The sequence below is a fragment of the Urocitellus parryii genome, chromosome 11 (assembly GCF_045843805.1).
Source record: "Urocitellus parryii isolate mUroPar1 chromosome 11, mUroPar1.hap1, whole genome shotgun sequence".
In the NCBI taxonomy this organism is placed as follows: Eukaryota; Metazoa; Chordata; class Mammalia; order Rodentia; family Sciuridae; genus Urocitellus; species Urocitellus parryii.
Window position 1 is genome coordinate 77,615,876 of NC_135541.1, and position 21,735 is coordinate 77,637,610.

At 32.5% G+C, this 21,735-nt stretch overlaps 1 protein-coding gene across 1 annotated transcript in view; it reads right to left on the bottom strand.

Moving 5' to 3' along the window:
• Dpyd (dihydropyrimidine dehydrogenase) overlaps positions 1–21,735 on the bottom strand; it is an 803,780-nt gene that overhangs the window by 546,803 nt on the left and 235,242 nt on the right. The window contains exon 8 of the mRNA XM_026401392.2: positions 19,338–19,425. Coding sequence (XP_026257177.2) covers positions 19,338–19,425 — 88 coding nt within the window. The remainder of the gene's footprint in view (positions 1–19,337; positions 19,426–21,735) is intronic.

Below are 21,735 nucleotides of genomic sequence, written 5' to 3' on the forward strand. Positions count from 1 at the left end.
ATTTCCAAATTTTAATATACTCAGTCTTGCCCATGATTCCCCACACTCTTGAGACTTTTAAAGTTGCCAAAACTTTACATAAGCAGATGTTACATAAAGCTAAATTGTTTTGGTAGTGTTGACTAATCTCCTGTCAATCAATGACAACATAATCTATTGCCATTACTAAGTAAACAACTAGTTTTATTTTTAAAATATTGTGTGAAAATACCATTCATCATCATCTTTTGGCGGGGGTGGGGGGGGCGGCTATTGGGGATTGAACTCAGGGTCGATCTACCACTGAGCCATATTCCTAGCCCTGTTCTGCATTTTATTTAGAGACAGGATCTCACTGAGTTGCCTCAGTCTCCCAAGCCACTGGGATTACAGGCATGCATCACCTCTCCACACCAAGTCCCATTCATCTTATAGTCACAGGTACCACTGAAAACAAAGGATCCATGGGTGTCCAGAAAAATCAGATTATGCTGCATTTTTTTGTCACAGTAAGAGTACCAAAAAACTGACAAATCAACATCAATAACACATCCCAATTAGAAATATATTTATTACATAATTAACAGGGAATATAAGACTCATTGTTTCCTAAATCCTTCTCAGAGCCCATGCTCCAAAAAATTTAGCCACAAAAAATGCTAATTAGAATTGTTCCTGAATAATCACTAAGGCAGACAGCAGCTTATGATTTTGAATGTCACATAATAACTCAAACATTTTTTATTCTGAGTGATGGTTGAAACACTTAAGGAACCATACCTACAAAAACATAAGCAACTCAGTTGCTTGCTTCTATTTATAAGATTGTATTAACTTTATTCCCAAAATAATAGCTACAGTTTGTGCCAAGTAAATCAGAAGAACAAGAAAGGAAAAAGAAAAAAAATTTGTTTGGTTATACCATAATTCAATTCTTGTTAATGCTCTATTAAGCACTTCAATTAGCTGTTATGTTTACTTTTACTTTTATAAATTAATCTTTTCTACATATCTAAATATACATATCCTAATGAGCTTTAATATTCAAGGAGATAAATAAGAGAAGATGCTTTGAAACCAATTATAGAAATAACCTTATGTAATCTGCGAATGCTATTCAAAGTTTATCATTTCAAACATACCAATACTAGGAAAATACAATCTTATTTTGTTGAAAATAATAATTTTGACTTAAACTTTTATGATATGGTTAGGTTTCACTCTCTATATGTAGAGATTAATAAAAGCATTGAGAACACTAAGCCTCAGGAATTTAAAAGATGGAATAATGCTGATAGCTACTTATTAGCTGGTCATTTATTTTCCAAACTTCTCATTAAAGTTCCTGACATGAAATTATAAGGAAAAGAGACCTAAGCATTTTGACCTAAATATTAATTAATTAATTCATCCTTTGCCCAGTTCAAGCTGTAATCATCTCTCACCTTCATTGTACAGCAGCTGCATGCTTGTCTCCACATGTCTAGTCTTATTGCTCTCATATCTCTCTCCCAGAGAGCCTGCACTGCTTAAAATGTTCTGATCACTTCTCATATTCAACAGAATGCAATCCAAGTCATTTAGTAAGCTATGCAGGCCCTCTAAGACCTACTTCTTGCCTAACTCTCCTGCCTAAAGACTCAACAACCACAGCATCACTAATTTCAGAAACACTGAACTACTCAGGTTTATTATAAAGCTAGTTCACTGAACAACTTCTCTCTCGACCCCTCTGGAAGGAATAACACTTTCTGTGGGCCTTCTCTTGCCTTGTTATTTCATAACCATAGTTTCAACTCCATAAAGACACCACTCTCCCCAGGAAGTCTTTCCTGGCTTCCTCCCCATCCACAATGCACTCTCACAGTTAAAATAATTTCAGTAATATCAAGCTTCTTCATTGTGTACCCACCAAACTCCAGGATACTCTTAATCATTAAATACATTATCACAGGGTGTTGTAATTATTACACGTTGCAACCAATGAAGTCTTGATCTCCATAAAGACAGGGAAAATGTTTTCCTTTTCACTGTGACAACCAGTACCTAGTACAAATCATGGTAAATGTTTATAGAACAAAATGTGATATAATTAGGTATGTCCAAACAGGGTGCTTGTAAATTAACACTCTAGAAACCAGGAGCACAAGGAGAGGGATTCCAATGATCATTTTATGTTATAAAGTATAGCTTGTGTATACGTATAAGAGTGGTATCTGTTACACATATTCAGTGATGGACAATTTTTGGCTATCTTTATTGGTCTGCATAGTTACAGTTTTAAAAGATCAATCAAAAAATCAATACATAATAGAAGTGTTTTCTATACCATGAATATTGAATAATTGTTATTTAACTTATGGTCAATTAAGTCTTTGGCAGAAATCAGAGCACATTTTTTTTTCTTCTACCAAAATTTTGGCCTAAAGGCTTAGCTTATTTGAATTATCCATTCCTCAAAGCAGCAAATAAGATTTTTTCAACTTTCTTTTTTATTTCCAATCATGTAATGCCACACAGTTGATCTAGAATATTTCAAAATACACATAGTGTAAGAACTCACTTACACTAGTTTGGAATAAATGCCAAATTATGCTGCCCTTCATTGAATTTTATATATATTTCTTTGCTCTATTTTTTCTCTCTCTCCACTCAATCCCATCCCTTCCATTTCTACCTCACTCTATATAAATACGGTATATTCATATGGTCAGTCAATTTTCAAATAATCTTTGGCTACAAAGCTTTGTTATCATAGCATGATATGCTTAAGGATTAATTTATCTTCAACTTTAAACTCATAATATGTCCTACAGTTTTTCCTAATAATGATATACTCTAATAGCATGGTGGTTGATTCAATCATTACACTTAAGTAAAATGTAAGTTTTAGTTGAGAATTTATTAAAGTGCTACTGTTCTTGTATTTTTACAAATAATTCAAGATACTTGTTGTATTAATTTATTAAATGGGGCTATTTAAAGACCTGATAGAATTACTCACTTTCAAAGCAACTAATTATAATGTAAGTGTAACACCTGGATAAAACTGGCTCAAACCAGTTTTGGGCATTGGTCTCATTTTATATGCTTGAAGGGATAACATTTTTTAGACTTCCTAGAAGACACATTTGAGGAATAATCACCAATATCTTCTTTTATAGAAGAACTATAAAAAATATCTTCTTTTATAGAAGAACTATAAAAAATAATACTTTTAATTATGAATTTATTTTTTTGGTTTTTGCAGTGTTGAGGATTGAAACCAGGACCCCACACAGGCTAGGCACATGCAATACTGCTAAGCTATGCCCCCAGCTTCTTGCTTTCATAATAAATAATCAATAAAACTAGGATTAATAAAAGTATCATCCTTACTTGTGCCTCTTTCATAATAAAATATTTTATTCTTGTCTCCTTCCACTCCATAAACAAAAATAGAGACTAAGACCTACTATAAATATAAAATTAGTTAAGTAAAAACTTAATGTTCTTTGTCTGTATTTCTCTACTTTGATATGCAGTTATGTTCTTTTTTTTAATTTTTTTTCACCACACCTAAGATTTTCTTTTCTGTTCTGTGTGCTCGGGGAGATAAAGCTAAGGTTTTTCTCTATCTCCCCCCCCCATTCCTCCCCTCCCTAAGAGGCTCTCCAGCTCATTCCACCAGCTTTTAACCAGCAAGTCAGGACTTCCTCCTGATAAAGCATGCAAAGCCTGGGGCTTCCCTAATGAGAGGCAAATCAAGGTGAGCTCATTTGGATGACATGGTCCACCTTAGAATGTTCTTCTATCTTCATAAAACTAGTTCCTTGTCAATGAGGAAGCATATCCTCTCATCTTTCAAAAGTGAACACCTGTGTTTGTGCTCTTCCATTTCTTTTTGTTCTTTCATCCATTAAATATCATCTTAAATCTTTGTTGGTATTCACATTTTTATCTTATCATTAACTGTGTTGGATTTCTCTACAAATATAAACAAATAGAAGAAAAACTTTCCCTTCTCCTTCTCCCTTAAGCCATTCACCACCTTTTACTTCCTACTCTATGATTATAAAGGAGATACTGAGGAAGCTGGGAAAACCACAGATTGGGGATTCTGATATCCTCTGGGAGAAACCTAACAGCATCAAGCAAGCCAAGGAACCAGTTTCCTAAGCATTGAAATCAGGGCAACTGGCACCTAGTTCCTGGGATTATGGTGAAGTTTAAATAAGATCCATCGAGAACATGCACAAATCCCCAAATACATAGTAGACATTTTAAAAACAAAGCTCTAAGTAATGCCAAATTAGATATTTATAATGTGATAGATGCTCAAACAAATGTTATATGTTTGTAAAAGAAAATAAAAACTCTAACAAGCATTAAGTATACTTGCTAGAACAACTGGGTTTTCTTACTTGTTCTCAAGTTGTTCAAGTTGCTGATAAACCTTTAGTGTTCTTCTAAACACCTCAGAAAGGAGAGCGCCTATAACTTATATTCAGGATCCTATACAAACATAGCATTTCAAAATTGTCCCTACAGAGTAATCAAAAAGTATTCACCAACCTAATTCATAGACATTTGCCATCTCCTAAATGACCTTGTTTAGGATTTTAATTCATTTCTGTATAATCAGATGAAGAGAGCTCACTTCTCTGACCCACCAGCCTGTGTTTCAATGTTCAGTATCATGCCATTCCTTAGCACCAGTGTGCAGAATGGTTAAGAACATGCTAAGAATTCTTGCAGGATCTCACAATCCCTTCAGCATCCTATCAGAAATAAAAGGGAACACTCTGAAAAGGCCAAATTGATGAGAAAAGCTTATTACTTTATAGCTGAAAGGTGTGTGACCTTAATAACAAACCTGAGCACTTTTAGGGGAATATTTAATAGAAATATTTGGGGAATATTTAATAGAATATTTAATAGAAAATATTTAATAGAAACTAAAATTGTCATGCTTTTAATAACTGAAAACATTCAATGAGTACCATTTGTTTAAAAAAATAGCATAACAACAGTATTCAAGAGTGTAAACATAAACCCTGAGATCAAAAAATTGTCTAAAATTACTCTCCCCCCTTATTTTCTGTACCAATCTACCTGCACTGGTAGAGACTATGTATTCAGTTATTCTGCATGATGAAAATTTATTTAATCTGTAAGAAGGACTGATTTTATGTTTCCATAATGCATAATGCATATTTTCTTACAAGACCTTGGGGAATACAATGTTAACTCTGAGGATGGCAAAAAAAAAAAAAAAAGTTAGAGATCCGTTTAACAGTTGTGAAAATAAAATAATTTTAAGATTTGTTAAAACAAATGCTGATACTATTTTTGTTAAAATAGAAAATATACAAACCCAGGAACAAAGCTTTATGGAAGAGCAACTTAAAAAGAAGCAAATTGCAACAAATGTTATTTTACTTATTTATTAACTTTTTGCAGAATTTTCCTTGGTTAGTGATAAAAAGGGAGTGAATTTACATCTCACTTTATATGATGAACATGTCTCTCTGAAGTAAATATCAATGAATTTTGTAAAATATGTCATATGTTAATTCTTGTAGAGGAAATTTGTTTAAGAATCCCAAGATAATATTTTTGAAGTAAAAGATTCTCTTTCCCAATTGATCTCTTTTCTAAATACACATATATTATACAGAATTTCTTCTACAAGTTATATTTTCATGAATGAGGAATATCTGAACTTTTCAAGTCAACTCATTAGCAAACACTATCATTTTGGATGGTATTAGAGAACATGGCTCTGTATATCCAACAGCTGACACTAAAACACAGTGCTAAGAAGTTCAGTCCTTAAATAGGCTAGCTTGACTTCTTCTTTCTAATCATAGAGACTCCTCAAACCACAGGGTATTCTAGCTAACATATGCCATGGTCAAAGGAAGGGTGGGCCAACAAAATAAAAAAATATGCCATCAATAAGCCATGATGAAGTAATATCCTTAGATGTGGAATTAGAGTTATGTTCAGTGCAGCATACTTCAGGATAACACTCTGTGGTGTTGACAGTCATACAATTTTGCTGGGCTGCAATTTCCTTTATTCTGTCTAGGATGGTCATGAAGACCAGTATGTAATTCTGTCAATGCCATGGTTCAACATAATACCTGTAAGTTGCTATTTATACTTTGACTTCATGCTGCTTTCTAACCCTTCTACAGAAAGAAGAATTATAAAGTGAAAATAACTTCAGGATAATGTTGCCTTTGCAAAATATAAACTTTTCATTTTATATCTCCCTCACTCTTCCATTTCACAAAAAGATGACTGTAAGTTACCTAAGTCTGGAAGCTAAGAACACACACACACACACACAAACAAACACACATACACACATACACAAACACACACACACAGGACAGGGAGCAGAAAGACAATACCAATACCTAACTATAGTAGAAGGCATTAATAGAGAAATATGAGATTTTCTTAACATGAAAAGTCCAACACTCAAGAATATACTACTATAATTGGAAACCTCACAGTTCAGACCACTCCCTAGTGACTCATAGTCAGTCTTCTCTAAGCCCAAATGGTCTTAATAGTACAGAAATTTTCTTGCAGAAATTCTTGTCAAATAGCTACCAAAAATGCACTAGAAGGGGGAAAAAAGAGAACAATATAACATTGATTTAATTTTCTCTAGAGTGCTCCATTAACTAAATATTTCTACAGTCAACAGTGGAGAAAAAAAATGCACACACAAAATTCCAATAATTCATTACTTGATTATATCAGATGGTTTCTTTAGAAAATAACTTTATATACTAAAATGGTCATTTTAGTAATTACAAATATATATTAATATAATAAATGATCACACCTCTGAAAAAAGTGAGAAGTATTTTAATCTTTACATTATTTTTTTTACTCCTTTAATTTGCATTGTTCTAAATAGCATAAAAGCAAACCTTGATACAGTTTCAGTAAAAAAGGACAAAAAATTAAACCAATCTTAAATGTATTTTATAGTAAATCAAAAAGATATTAAACTTATATACATTTTGATCTACCATTTTTCACAGAAGAATGTATCCCTGACTGAGCATATTTCATTAAACTTCAGAAAAGCCACAAATTCTATTCACTAGTTTTTTTTTTTATTTTCTTACTCTATATTCAGATGAGTATGTCTCCAATTAATGTATCAGTAATACCTTTTCTATTGTATTCAATGAACTTTATAACAAACATGCTCTTGTTTGTCTTTTATATCAAGATGATTGATATGCTTGTATAAAAGTTAAAGGCTTATTCTAAAATAATCCCCAGATTACTTCCCTAAACACTAGAAATACAAGAAACTGTGGTCTGGAGGTCTCTTTGTTACTTCCTGGCCAAAGACAAAATAGGTGATAATTATTAGAGTTCATAATGATGAATAGAGACAGAGAACCACAAAGTGGAAAAGCAAGTGAAAGAGGTTTCACAGAGAAAGGCCTAGCTTGTTATCTCCCATTAAAAATTGGTAAGAACAATAAAGCCAGGCATTAATCATAATTTCTAAGATATACCTTGAGAAATGGCAATAAAGTTATAGAAGACAAATTAATTTCAGTTCTCACTGATTCCCTCTGTGATTTAGATTTGTGGATTTTTAAAAATTATGAAATAAAGTATGTTATCATTTACTGGACGTTAGTATTTACTGAAGATTTACTTTAAAAGTGTAAAACAGTACACCTGAGAAAGGAACAAAAATAGCAGCTTTACCTAAATAATGTTTCTAAAACTTAACATAGGCATGGCATCAGGAAAAATCTGCTTTTGAATTTTTCTTTTAAATAAACTACTTGCTAAAATCATAACTAAGACATGAGGAACCGAAGTGCTTTAGTGAACACTAAAATGTAGGAAGTCACATAAATTAACTATTTTAAAGTGCTATTACCAAATAATTCGTTATGAATGTACTTTTTGCTTCCTAGCTAGGACCTGATGTTCTTAAAATATGTTCTACAAAGTGGCATATATTCTCAAAATAATTCAAGTTCTATTAGGCTTGAATAAAAAGTTAATTTGATTATACAAAAGTTAATTTGATTTTTTGAATTATAAGGCACAGGGGCTGGAGATGTGGCTCAGCGGTAGCGCGCTCGCCTGGCATGCGTGCGGCCCGGGTTCGATCCTCAGCACCATATACCAACAAAGATGTTGAGATGTTGTGTCCGCCGAGAACTAAAAAATAAATATTAAAAATTCTCTCTCTCTCTCTCCTCTCTCACTCTCTCTTTAAAAAAAAAAGGCACATAGATTTTTACTTAAAATATTTTTCTTGTCTCAAAGCTAAAGAAAATAATAAGCAATTGATATTCTTAAGTAATTCCTCGATGCATAGCCTGCTAAGCAAATCTGCCCCCACCTATTCTTGTTAAATAAAGTTTTGCTGACACATAACTATACTCATTTGCTTATATATACTCTATATCTGCTTTCACACTACAAAAGCAAAGAGGTGATAGTTGTAGAAGAGGTTATCTGGCCCACAAACATGAAATATTTGCTATCTATTCCTTTACAGAAGAACTGTGAAGCTAACTTGCTTTTTTTCAGTAGTTAGAAATTTAAATTAGAAGATATTTAAGTTCTCTCAATAATTTACCCCTGGGAATGTAACTTAATAGTAGGGTCCTTGTGTAACATAGATGAGGCCCTGGGTTGGAAACCAGAACCACAAACAAAGAAAACAAAATAAATTTAAAAATATAATTGCCTCTTCCAAACTTATATTCCTGCTCATTTTGGTCGTACCCCTTCATCTGTTTGATTTGGAGTCCATTTAAGGCCCTTATAATATCAGAAAGATAAATATCAATTTTTATGAGAGAAGTTCTTATTTAATAATTCACTTTGTTGATTAACTCTACACTTTACCAATATATAGTTCAGTTCAAATCCAGATTCTATTACTTGAGAAAGTTATCAAACATCTTATGCATAATTTACACATATGTATGTTTATCTATCTATGATGATACAATACCAATCCAAAATTATTTTGAGAATTAAAAATAATGTGCAAAATTAAAAATAATGTTGGCCAATATTCTAAGAAATGTTTAGCTATATTTACTATGTTTACAATTTTTTTAATTGCACTGAAGAAGTTTTATTATTTTTCTAAATGTACTGTAAGTTTTTTGCAATTTATTGTCCTTTGGAGACTGCCAGGTATATTGTATAAGTTTCCACATACACTTTAAAATGCAAGTAGCCAATAGTAACATCAAAGAAATAAGAACAAGGAAAGTATGAGACTATTGTATGACTTTACAAAAGACAAAAGAAAGTCTGTTTTCTTCTAACTAAAAAAAATATTTCCCAGGCAAATATTAGTTAATCTTAAATTTATTCTTTTACTGATAATTGTCTGTGAATACAGAGCCTAAGCCTCAAAAATCAAAACTACCATGTAAATTAAAAAAAAAGAAAGAAAAAATGGAAACACAAATAATGAGAACGAAAGGATCCAAGGTAGACATTTTTTAATTAAATAAATATATTTCTTTCCGTAAATTGGAAGTATTAACATAATCTTTGACAGACTAACCCAAATATCAATATCTTATTCTCCAAATTTAACTTATGAATTAAAAGTTGGATGCACAATTTATCTCAGTAACACAAGCAAAGTGAACATCTGTTAACTTTCTGCCATGTAAGCTGTGTGTGGTGGGGGTGGGTGTGAACAGAGCCTCTGATGTGTAAGTTCCTTCCATCTGCACACCAGGTGGCACTGCATGGCTAATCAGAAGAGGATAACATACATCAAGAGTCCTTACACATTTGGAGATAAGGAAGCAAATAAATCAAAACTTTGCTTCAAAAACTTTCCATAAACGTGTTAATATTTAAATTAATCATTATTTCACTACTGTTTTCCTATATAGCAATTCCAAGTTTAACTTATAATATTACTAACTAATGTGAGCATAACAAAAGGAGAAAGTTGTAAAACCAAATTACATTCTACCTGGGGAATTGAGAACTTGTTCCTTAAAAAACTCAAAGGCAAGATCTAGAGAAAAACTTATTTGACAATAATTTCAACTATACTGCTTCTAGAAAAATACTACATAAAATACTGTGTGTTAATAAAATCTTTTAGAAGACATTTTGTCTTGCTTCAAAGCACATAAATTTTAAGCATGTAAAGTCAAGTCAAAGAAGTTGTTTATACATCAGAGTATTAGTGTATTTTATCTAATCCTGCCAACCAAAGATGGTGTAGCCTAATCTGTACAAACAGGAAATAAGTAATACATAACACAAAAATTATCCTGAGAAGTTTCATATTTCTGTACTAGAATATTTCTAGAAAGAAATATAAGTATGTAGAACTATACCTAGTTTCCTCCAACTTGCACGTATCTCTGGCATTTCCATATTATTTTTCATGCCTTTCTTCCTAACCCCTCTTTCTTTCTTTCTGTGTTCTTTGTTTTACCAAATTTTAATGAGCAGTTGTTCACAAAAGGGTGAGATAAGCAGAGTTGTAGGGTTTGCAGTGTGAAAATAGCTCTCCAGTATTGTACCTCCTAGCTTTAATTGAAAATCATTATCAATTGTACATATGCGTTCAATGTCTTCTTGAATTATTCCACATTCAACATTATCAAATTGGAGGGGGGTACTATGACATCTTTAATTCTCCTATGATGATATCCAATACCTTGGGGACCTCTAGGTTTGTTAATTATTCCAAAATTTATACATCAACATCAAGATCCCATCTCTCAAGGACAAGCCAGAACTCTTAAGATGATTGCTACATTAAAAAAAATAACAATATGATGATGTTCATGAACTGAAAATGGGTGTACCCTTAAAAGTCCTATTTTGAAGCTCTAACACCCAATCTAATGACATTTTAAGATGTGGCCTTCAAGTTTAGATTAAGTTTAAATGAAGTCATTAGGGTAGGGTCATATCACAGGATTAGTTCATTTATTTTAAAAAAGAAAATATACCACAACCCTTTTTCTATTTGTACATGAACAAATAAAAAGCCATGTGAGGACACAGGAAGAGGATTGCCATCTGAAAACCAGGAAGAGGGCCCCATCATAGCCAATCATGCTGGCACCTACTCTCAGACTTCCAGCCTCTATGTGACATTTTATATATCATGCCAAGCTGACTGAGACTATGTCAATAATATATTTCAATAAAATATCCTTCCAGGAGTTTAATAATTTTCTCCCATAGAAAAATTTTTTCTGGTGACCATAAACAGAAGTTCAAAGACCACACTTCACTTACTTCCAATAATTTTCCAATTCTCTTCTCAACTGATTTGTAAGAGTTAACTAAGCCACTGGGAACTACTAAAAGAAAACTAATTTTGAACAATGAAAAGACCAAAAATTTTCTCCTTCTTTAATTTAGGCAACTACCTAAGTGAAATACACATTTAATCCAGGGAATGTATATATAAAATATAACAGAAATTCCTCCATGTCTTCATTGCAATAAATCCAAAGCAGATAAAAATGTTTGAAATTTTAAAATATATTTTTAAGATTTTCTAAATAAAAAAAATAAAGGCTATAGAGCATTGTAAGAGAAATCTATTTTAATTAATTAATTAAATATTTATTGATCATCAATAATGTGTAAGAATTTCTATCAACATAAAAGCCACTATTTTAAAAAGATTGTCTTATATAATTGTAAAACACTTCTTAAATGCTCTTAAGAAAATAAAATCTACCTTTAAAATTTAACCAAAAATTCTCAAAGGAAACATGTACTATTCATCATAATAGTGTAATATTTGATGTAATGATTAGGTACAAATGTAAAAATGACTCAAGAATGTCTTTAGCGGTTAATCAGAACCAATGAACATTGCTTTGAATACTGTTGAAAGAGAGAGAGAAAGATATGAATGTGGACGATGCCTGGAAAGATACAGAGAGAGAGAGAGAGATGAGAGTGGGTGATTCTTGAAGAGATCCACGAATGTTAAAAGGCAAAGTGAGCAAGCGTAGCCACAATACATATACAGAAGATATAACACAGCTTTTCATTTCTTCCATTGTTTCTCTTCTGTTTCCTCTCATTTTTTTAAACTTCAGAAATACTTTTTTGATGCTTTACTATGTGTCAATAAATGTGCTGAACTTGTGGAATACAAAGATGAAAATAAATCCCTGATCTCATAAGCTTTTAATGTACAGTATTGGTGGTGGCCAGGAGAGGAATATATATGCGCACAATGAAAAGAATAAAAAGAATATTGTATTTATTCCTATAAATGACATGAAACAGCTCATTATATATGAACACAGAATGAGCACTTATCTTAGCTGGATCATATGAGTCCCATGAAGGAATTGCCATTCGTGATGAATATTCTAAGCAGCATTGACTTCAGCATGTAGAGACAGACTGCAAGATCTCTGTCCATAAAGAAAGACTAGAGAAACAATGCTGGCAAAATACACCTTTGGAAGAATAGATAGATACTAAATGGTGGGAGAGGTTTATAAAGTGGTAGATTTAAGGTTAAAAGGATAAATTCAGACAGCTATTGTAGCCGTTGAAAGTGACAGTAAGACAATTTGACATTCTGAGCACAATAAAAAGCAACTAGAAATATCTGAGCCTTTAATAGAATATCATATTACAAGGAGAATCAGCATGGTTTAGAGGGACAAAGAATCATAGGGACAAGCTATTAGTGGTGTGATTTGCACTGTGTTCTGCTATTGAACTACTGTGGAATCAGTATCTGCTTGATGAGCGTAGGATTAGATTCAGAGGTTTTCAAATGTGCTTACCTGAATATCTAAAGATAAGGGCTCAAAGAATCCTGTGCTATTGATTTAAATGCCTTTAAAGAGATATCACCAGTGTTTCCTCACTTTCATTTCATTTTTTTTCCTTATATGCTTCTAAAGGTGACTAGCCCCTAGTACCTGCTTCTACAGATTAATATGCTCTTTCTATAGACATGTTAATACTATCAAAGAATAATTGCCCTACATCTATTTTATCTCCTTCTGGGGGCTTTGCGTGAACTCATTAAGAGATGATTTAATGAACTCTCAGCTGGAATTCTATTTCCCTCATTTTCAAATTCTTGGGAGCCATCTCACAATTATACCAGAGTACTTACAAGTGACACTAGATTAAACAATATTACAAATTAAAAAAAATCAGATTGGCAAAATATTCATGACTTTTTTTGCTTACAATTAAGTCAGGTTTATTATTTTTAAACAATCTCTTCATAAATGTGGATATCAACTAAACAACTTCAGCTTTTATGTGGGGACAGAGGTAAAAATGGTAGTCTAAAATCTTTATGGTATTTTCTTCTAAATAAATAAAAAGCTTTCATGATTATGTACAATTTAGAAATTTCTGATTAAGAAGCTAATTAAGAATAACTTCTACAGAGAAGAATTCTGCCTCTAAGAAGACACAAGAGATTTAACTAAAGGCCACACTGTAACAAATTTAATACCACAATCTCTCAATGGATTTTATTTAATTGTAATTATCTTTTCTTCAGCTGTTATAATATTTGAGAATCTTCACATTCAAAAAAAGATTCTTCCATGGTAACTGAAAAACCAATTGGTGGTAACAATGAAAATAGTGAGTCTAAATATAAAGACTAATTTTTCCAGACTATAAGGTCACCATGTTCCAGAACCTTCAATAGGATGTTACAATGTCGGCAGGTGTCATCAGGTAACATGCTGGCTTTCAGTCCTGTCTGCAGCAGCCTTTTATGTTGAAATATGAACATTTGCATTTGTTAAAATTTTCCATCCCTCACTGTAAAATTGATTTTCCACATTTAGTGGCCACTTACTAGTTTTCTTTTACTTTTCTTAACTTTAATTTTCTTATCCATAAAAATGTGTTAATAATATCCACCTCTAGGGCTATTTTAACAGTTAATAGGATAGACTATTTTAAGAATTAAGTCTGAAACAATATTAGCTATTACAGCAACTGCTATCCATAAAATCACCACTGATATCACTATTTCTACTTATTATTTCATTAATACAATAATATTGACTTCATAATAATGTAAACTATATTTTCCCCTGGATTTGGTCAATGTTGCAATGCTCCAAAATTTCCACCTATTAAAAAATAATATACATTTATTTTGACAAATCATCAAAGTGTTTTCATTAAAATCAATAATTTAAAAATATTTCAGTTAAAGAGTTCCTACTATGTTTCAGGCACTTTGCTAGGCTACTGAAGATCTGTCAATTAATAAGGCAGACAGAACATTCTGACTTTAAGAAATTAACTTCAAGTAGTGGAAACCAACATATGACTAGTCAATTATAACAAAGGGAAATAAATGATATACTAAAGTACAGACTCTGATCTGGATATCCAGAAAAGGAATAGGAACACAGTGGCGTGGGGATGCACTGAGGAAGAGTTTGCATTTATTCAGCCTAAAGTGTAAAAGTAGAAAAAGGATGTCCAATTTAAGAACATAGGTATGCAAATAAAGATGGATCTAGGTTCATGTCCAAAAAACTGAGGCAGAAAATATGTAGATGTGGTAAAACTGAAAAAAATTCCAAATGGCTAAAACACATAAATTATTGGATAAGATAACTGGAGACATAAACTGTGACAAATCATGAGAAACTTTGTCAGTTGTTTTTTTTTGTTTGTTTTGTTTTGTTTTTTAATTTTAGTGGTTCTGGAAATTGAACCCAGGGTCTTGAGCTAATAAGCACATGAGCCATCATTGAGAATTTTTTTTTAATCCAGAAGCAAGTGGGATACTATAGGAAATTTTTAATGAGAGAACAACAGGATGAGATCTGATTTAGGCAAAAACACTATTTCTGCTATATGGGTAATTGTGACCAAAGGGACTAGTTAAGGGGCTACAACAGTAGTCCAGCAGCCTTAAGAAAGGGTAGTAGTAGTGATACATCACATGAAGCAAATTCAAAAGAAATCTTTTGGCTAGACACAATTAAAGCATTTGGGTTATTCAGCTCTATAGTATCTGTTTGCACTCCCTGCTTCATGGTATGAACTGTGACAGTTACCAAGGATTTCACTATGTTCTCCCCTATAACTCCTTCTGTCTCCCACATTTTATAACAAAAATCTTGAAAACCTCATCAGAAAAATACACCAAACTTTAACAAATTATGAGAGGGTGTCTTAGTAAGTTCTTTCTGTTACTTGGCCACTTAGATTGTTTTCAGTACTACCATGTTTTGTGAACATATGAGATAGAAAATAGCATATAATGAATACTCCAAAAGAAAAAAGCAAAAACTGAGAGTTTTTGATAAAGTTGTTACCCATGTAAAACACTGAATTCAAATTTCTTTATTATTTTAATTATTAGTCGAGTGCCTGGAATACTGCAATCATTCAATACTTAATTTACGAAATAGTTGCTTATTGGTCGTCGGCATTGGGCATACTACGGGAAATAAAAGGTGACTACTACAAAGTCTAGCAGTGGATATCAAATTTTCACTATTAAGCCACATTTAGAAAAACCTTTTTATATACTATGCAGTTTGTGTGTACAAGCACTTACATTAAATACACAAAATTGGCTAGGCATGGTGAAAGATGCCTAAAATCTGCACAACTAGGGAGGATAAGGAAGACTGAAAGATCAAGATCAGCATGGGCAACATAGCAATACCTTGTCTTAAACTAAAAAAATAAAAAGGGCTGGAGATGTAGCTTAGCAATAGAGCACTCACGGACTCATGGGTTTAATCTCCAGTTCCCCACCCAAAAAAAAAGAAAAAAAAAAAAAGAAAAGAAAGAAGAAGAAAAAGTAAACCTCAAAATTGAAAAGCTAAATGTAATATACTTTGATATTTTCTCTTCTGTTGTTTTCTGCTTATTTTTGTAAAATAAAAAATGGTCATAATCTATTATATTAATTTCAATACTAACCAAGGTGAGCCAGCCACCTGGTTTAAAAAGCATTTTAAAAATGTCTTATATAGAGAATGCTCTAATATGCTACTTCTGAACAGTGACAGTAACTCCCTGTGCAGATGCTTTTATTACAGTAAAACTCCCCCAAATTAAGTGCCTATTAAAAAAGAACAATTATTGCAAAGATAACTCAATCTAATGTTGACTAAGACATCAGGCTTTATTCACTACTTATAAGAGACTAAACCTCTCAGGGTTAAAGAGATATAACTGTTTAAGACTCATGATAATATACATACAATTAGATAAGGACTTCATGGACTTCGTTTGTATTGTTAGGAGAAAATCTAAAAGTGACTTTTCCCCAGCAATATTACATGTAATATTTGAAATAAGTAGCCATCAGAACACACTTATGTTAATACAGTGTGCTTACTGAATGAACCTTGCTGTCATATTTAATATGCATATTTTAGGTAAAATAGTATAGAATAAGACAGTTGTTAAAAGCACAAGATATCTACAAGTACACAATCCCAACTATACAAAGAGAAGGCATAACCATTTTTATAAGCTAACTACGTAGCCAATATGAAAACACTAAGTCATAAGAGTACTTTTTCCTTTTGCTACTAAGTATGATACTGATCTCATATGTCAAATATCAATGATAATGTATACCTGTACCAGAAAACCTCAGGTGTCTCTATCCTCTATATCCATTATTCTCCTTCCCTGTAATACTGGATGTTTAATGAGGATTCTGTTCACCTTGCTACAAACAAACAAACAACATATCCCAGCATCATCCTTTGCTGTAAGGTATGTCATATAACCACGTTATAGACAATAAGATGAAAATGGAAGTGAAATGTACAACTTCTGCATCCTAAACCTAAGAGGAAGGAATTGCCTTTCTTCCTTTCCCACTTCTGCTAATAGGAATGTGAACATGGTTACCCACCAAAGACCAAAGATGGAAGGTAAGTATTAAAAATGGCTCCCGTTGTTACAGGAGAGACTACTGAGGACAGATTGATTGCTCATTGTTTCAGCCTCTGTTGTTTTCTTAAAGTGTCCAAACCTATATCCAAAGCAATACAAAATCCCTATGCTGCTATTTATTCCTCCAAATTCAGTGAGAAAGGGAGGATAAATAAGTGAGTGAAGTTTAATTATTATATAGAAGCAAGGTTAATGAACAAAAGCATGTAAGGTTGTGAGGCTGTCCAAAAAACAGACAGTTCTGTTCTAATAGAAAGGTCATAAATTCCCAAATCAACAATCAAGAGTGTCAAATAAACATTTCCTAGAGGATGAGGCTACTTGTCTTCTGCAGACTAAAGATTTTTTTTTGACAAGATGAAACTTTCTTGTATATATTTCATACAAAATACTGAAACAGAACATAACTGCATTCCTCACATCACTACACCAAAATGTCAAAAGATTCACTGCTCAGCATGAAAATGCACAGCAACATAACTATGAAAGGACACCACATTTTAAACACTGCATTCACACAGTGCAGAGTCAAATGGAGACCACTGTATTATGAAAGGGTGTAGCACTATCAAATAACTGAAGTAAAGGAGCTCAATGGAATAAATAAAATAAAAACAAGAAACATGATTATTTTCGATAGAACATGTATCTTAATTTTACAGTTACAATTACTAAGAGTTATAAACCATTTAATACAAATTTTTGTAACACTTTATTTCTTATGAGATTAACTTGGTGATATTTCAATATACTAATTATTTATTTGGCCCCTATTTCCTTAGTGCAAACATTCTTTGTGGAAAAAAAAGTTCATAGAAATATGTGCAATTGTATTAGTAGATACTACTCCAATAGTGGAAACTACATATTTTAGTATAACTGCTGTTGGAAAGCTCAAAGATAAACTTTAAATAGTTGATAACATCACCAATATTTGATACCTAATGCCTAGCTAAATTTTCCATTTACAATGAAACTATCATTTTGAATGTATGTTTGTTGATAGTAACAAGAACTTACAAATTGCTAGTATTGGTATAATATACTGTATGGTATATACTCGCTCTATTTCTTTAAATTAAATTCTCAAGATAAATATAATGTTGTAAAATGAAACCAAAGTCAGGTAATGTTGTAAAATAAAAACAAAGTCACCTCTGAAAATAAAATCTAGGGAAAATAACAGATCTGTTTTCCCCTTCCTATTCTTGAATTAATTACCAAATATTGTACTTAAATGAAAATAATACAGAAAATATTGATGACACTTTGACTCACAGGAAGGATGTTCAATACTGACATTTAGGAACTGGAAGCCAGTGCAAATTTATTTCCCTTCCCCAAAATTTTCATCTAAATAAAACTAGTGACAGTACTTCCCTTAGACTTGATACCAATTCTTTCATAATATGTTGCTTTCTAAAAAGAAAAATCTAGTGGGTGATGAAATATTAGTGATAATTTCAGTCTACAGATGCAACAAAAGAGGAGACCCCCCCCAAATAAATGAAACACGCAGCATGTGATCACTTAAAGAGATGTGAGAAGAAGATGTGAAATTTTACCTCTCTATGAAGAGTTATTATTATGTATGTATGCTCAGAGAGTGTAAACTGCAGAAGAGAAAAACTAAGAGATATGAGAAATAAATTCTATTAAAGTGGTAACAATTTAACATACTCAGTTTATATGTCATCATTGTCTAGAGTATAATCATATGAAATAATAAATACAAAGATTATTAGGCAAAAAATTCAAGTATTTGATCTCTATGTTTCTCAAAATAAACAATAAGTAGAAAAAAATGTTAGAAAACTCAACATCCATGGGGTATGTAGGCAAAATAAGGAGCTATAGTACAAACAAGTGTGTCTGCATCTAGCTCAACAAAGTCCCTGGGACTTTCAGAACTATGAACATCTTTAATTTCAGCTGAATACAAAAAAAAAAGAAAGAAAGAAAGAAAAAAAGAAAAAAAAGAAAGAGAAAATAAGGCAAAACTTTCTAAATGTTCTCAGAAATTTAAAAAAATAAATAGAAAAAGAGGTAATTTTTCAATTGTTTGTAAATTACATTACATTATCATAGAAAAAAGATATTGCATCTACACTTATCTGAGTTTCCATTTCATGATTTAAAAAATCTTTGCTTTCTAGAGATACCCACTGTCTTTCATTACCATGATGTGGTAAGAGAATCGGAAGACAAAAGACCATCTTGCCAAAGTCTATCCATAAAGAAGATGAAGCAGCACAACTAAGTATATATTGGAAATTTAGTTATATCACCAATCAATACTGTCTGTTATTCTGTGGACAGATACAACTTCCAATAAAAATGTCTCAATGCAGTCATTTCTGTGGATAATTTCTGGAATTTTTAAAAAACACAATAAAAATATTTATAAGTAAGCTACTCACCTATTCCAATGAATGCAGCTTTGTAGCCATTTTCTTTCAAAGTGTTGAGAGTCATTTCATTCACTGAAAGACTTTTACCACAAATTATCTACAAGAAATAACATTTTGAATAATGTAATTTTAATAAAAACCATAACACTTAACATTAAAAGAAATTTGACAAAAATCTATATATAATATTCCATAAATAATATGTAGAAATACTTTTATCTTCTACTATATAGGCTTACATAAAGAAAATATAATATAGGGGCTGGGGTCGTGGCTCAGTGGTAGAGTGCTTGCCTAGCATGCATGAGGCACTGGGTTCGATCCCCAGCACCACATTAAATAAAAAACAAACAAACCACTAAATAAACAAAATAAAGCTGTTGTGCCAATTTTTTAAATGAATCTTTAAAAAAAGGAAAATATAATATAAATATTTTATTAATAGAATATAAATATATTTTATTTAAGGGATAAGTATAATTAAAATCAAAACAGTAAACTTTCCTAGCTTGCTTAATATGTTTGGAGCATTATGCAGGGTACTTGAAGCAATAAAATGATAAATTATATGCCATACCAGCTTCCATTTAATCAACTAGGGGCAGAAAGCCTACACAAATAAATAATTACAACAAAAGACAATGTGACTGCCACGTGCATATGGGAGTTCCAAGAATGGAAAGATGAATTCTAGCAAAAGATCATAAGGATAAGAATGCAGAGGAAGTGAGAATTCAACAGATACAGAATAGACAAAATTTGCACAAACCACATTGGGTAAGATGAAGAGAGTCAGGGGGTTTAGGGTAGTCACCTCCACTAAAAGTCACAGTACTTTGTTCAATCCCCAGACATGAATCAATTGTCAGATTTGGAACCTGCAGACTGAAAAGGAAGCCAAGTTCCTAGGAAGAGGACACTACAACATCCTAGCAAGTAGATGCTTAACAATTACCCTAATGCCCAGAAGAAACCATGGCCATCTGCCCAGGCAACTGTGCACTGGGAAAAGAGAAATAATCAGACATTTTAAGAAATAATAGAGCCAGGTGTTTCGCTGATATTGATACTTGGAAACACAGACTGGCAAACTATGGAAGAGTGAAATAGGGAGGCTGAATGAAATCTGGTTAACAGTGGGCTTTCTCAGACCACCAACCCTGTGAGTATTCTCCTAGTCTCCAAGAGCATTATTGAAATTGTTTCACTTATCAGTTGACGTAATCTCCATGTCGCTTCTCTGGTTATGGAATAAGACCTCTATCAACTATCATTGTTAGGAATGTCACATGAAAACTTCTGACACTTGATCAAGGGAGTAAATCAAACACATATTACATCCAAAGTCTGGGGAGAAGGGAAGGCAGAATGCGGAGAAATGGAAGCCCCTATCAAATCTCCATTTAATTCACCAGTTTGGCCCTTGTTGAGATCAGATGATTGCAGGAGGATGAATGTAGACTACGGGAGGCTTATGTTAAAAGTAACCCTGATGCAATTTATGTGATACATGTGATATTGACAAATTTATAATGCCATGGGGGAACTGCATGTGGCCATTGATTTGGTGAATGCATATATTTTTCTATTCTGATTAGAAAATGAATCATCAACAGTTCACACTCAGGGAGTATAGATAAGAATATTCCTCTACAGTTTGTATCAGAAATATGTCAACTTCACTAATAATATATGTAACCTGTAGCAATCTGGACTTCCTAAAAAAGTCATCATGATCAATTACATTGGGAAAATCATGCATATCAGATAGCATAAGCAAGATATATTAAGTATGCTGAAGACTTTAAGACACATGACTCCAGAGGGTGGAAGACATACCCTATAATCAGGGACTAGCCACTTCAACTAAAATGGAGAGCCAGATGCCAGGGGTGAACCAGTGTATTCCTTCTAAAGGAAATTTCATATGGCTGCATCTCATATTCCCCATGACAAAGAAGAAAGCAGAATGCCTGGTCAGGTTCGTTGGGTTCTGAAGGCAACATGTTCCTAAAAGCAAATGTCTCTACTCTGCACTAGAGAGAATGAAAAGTGTTTACCAGTGAAATAATAATGATTGCAGCTCACACACAAAGTGTTTAAGCAGAGCTCTCTTCTGTGTAGTCTGACTCAGTCAATCCACATAACAGACATAAGAAGTCTTACAAGTATCCTCAGTCTTACAAATGACGATCGGAAAGGACAAAAGATGAAACAACCTTAATAAAAAACCACATACCTAGTATCCTTTCAGAGGAAACATAAAAAACAGCTATGCTGTGTCTCCTGAGGTTAAAGGAAGAATGAAGGGCAGTGCTGGCATCATCAGCAAAGAGAAAGAAGAGGGTATTGCATGTAAAGGTCTACTGAAAATGTAGCATTTCTGGAGCACAAAGTGCAAATCAAG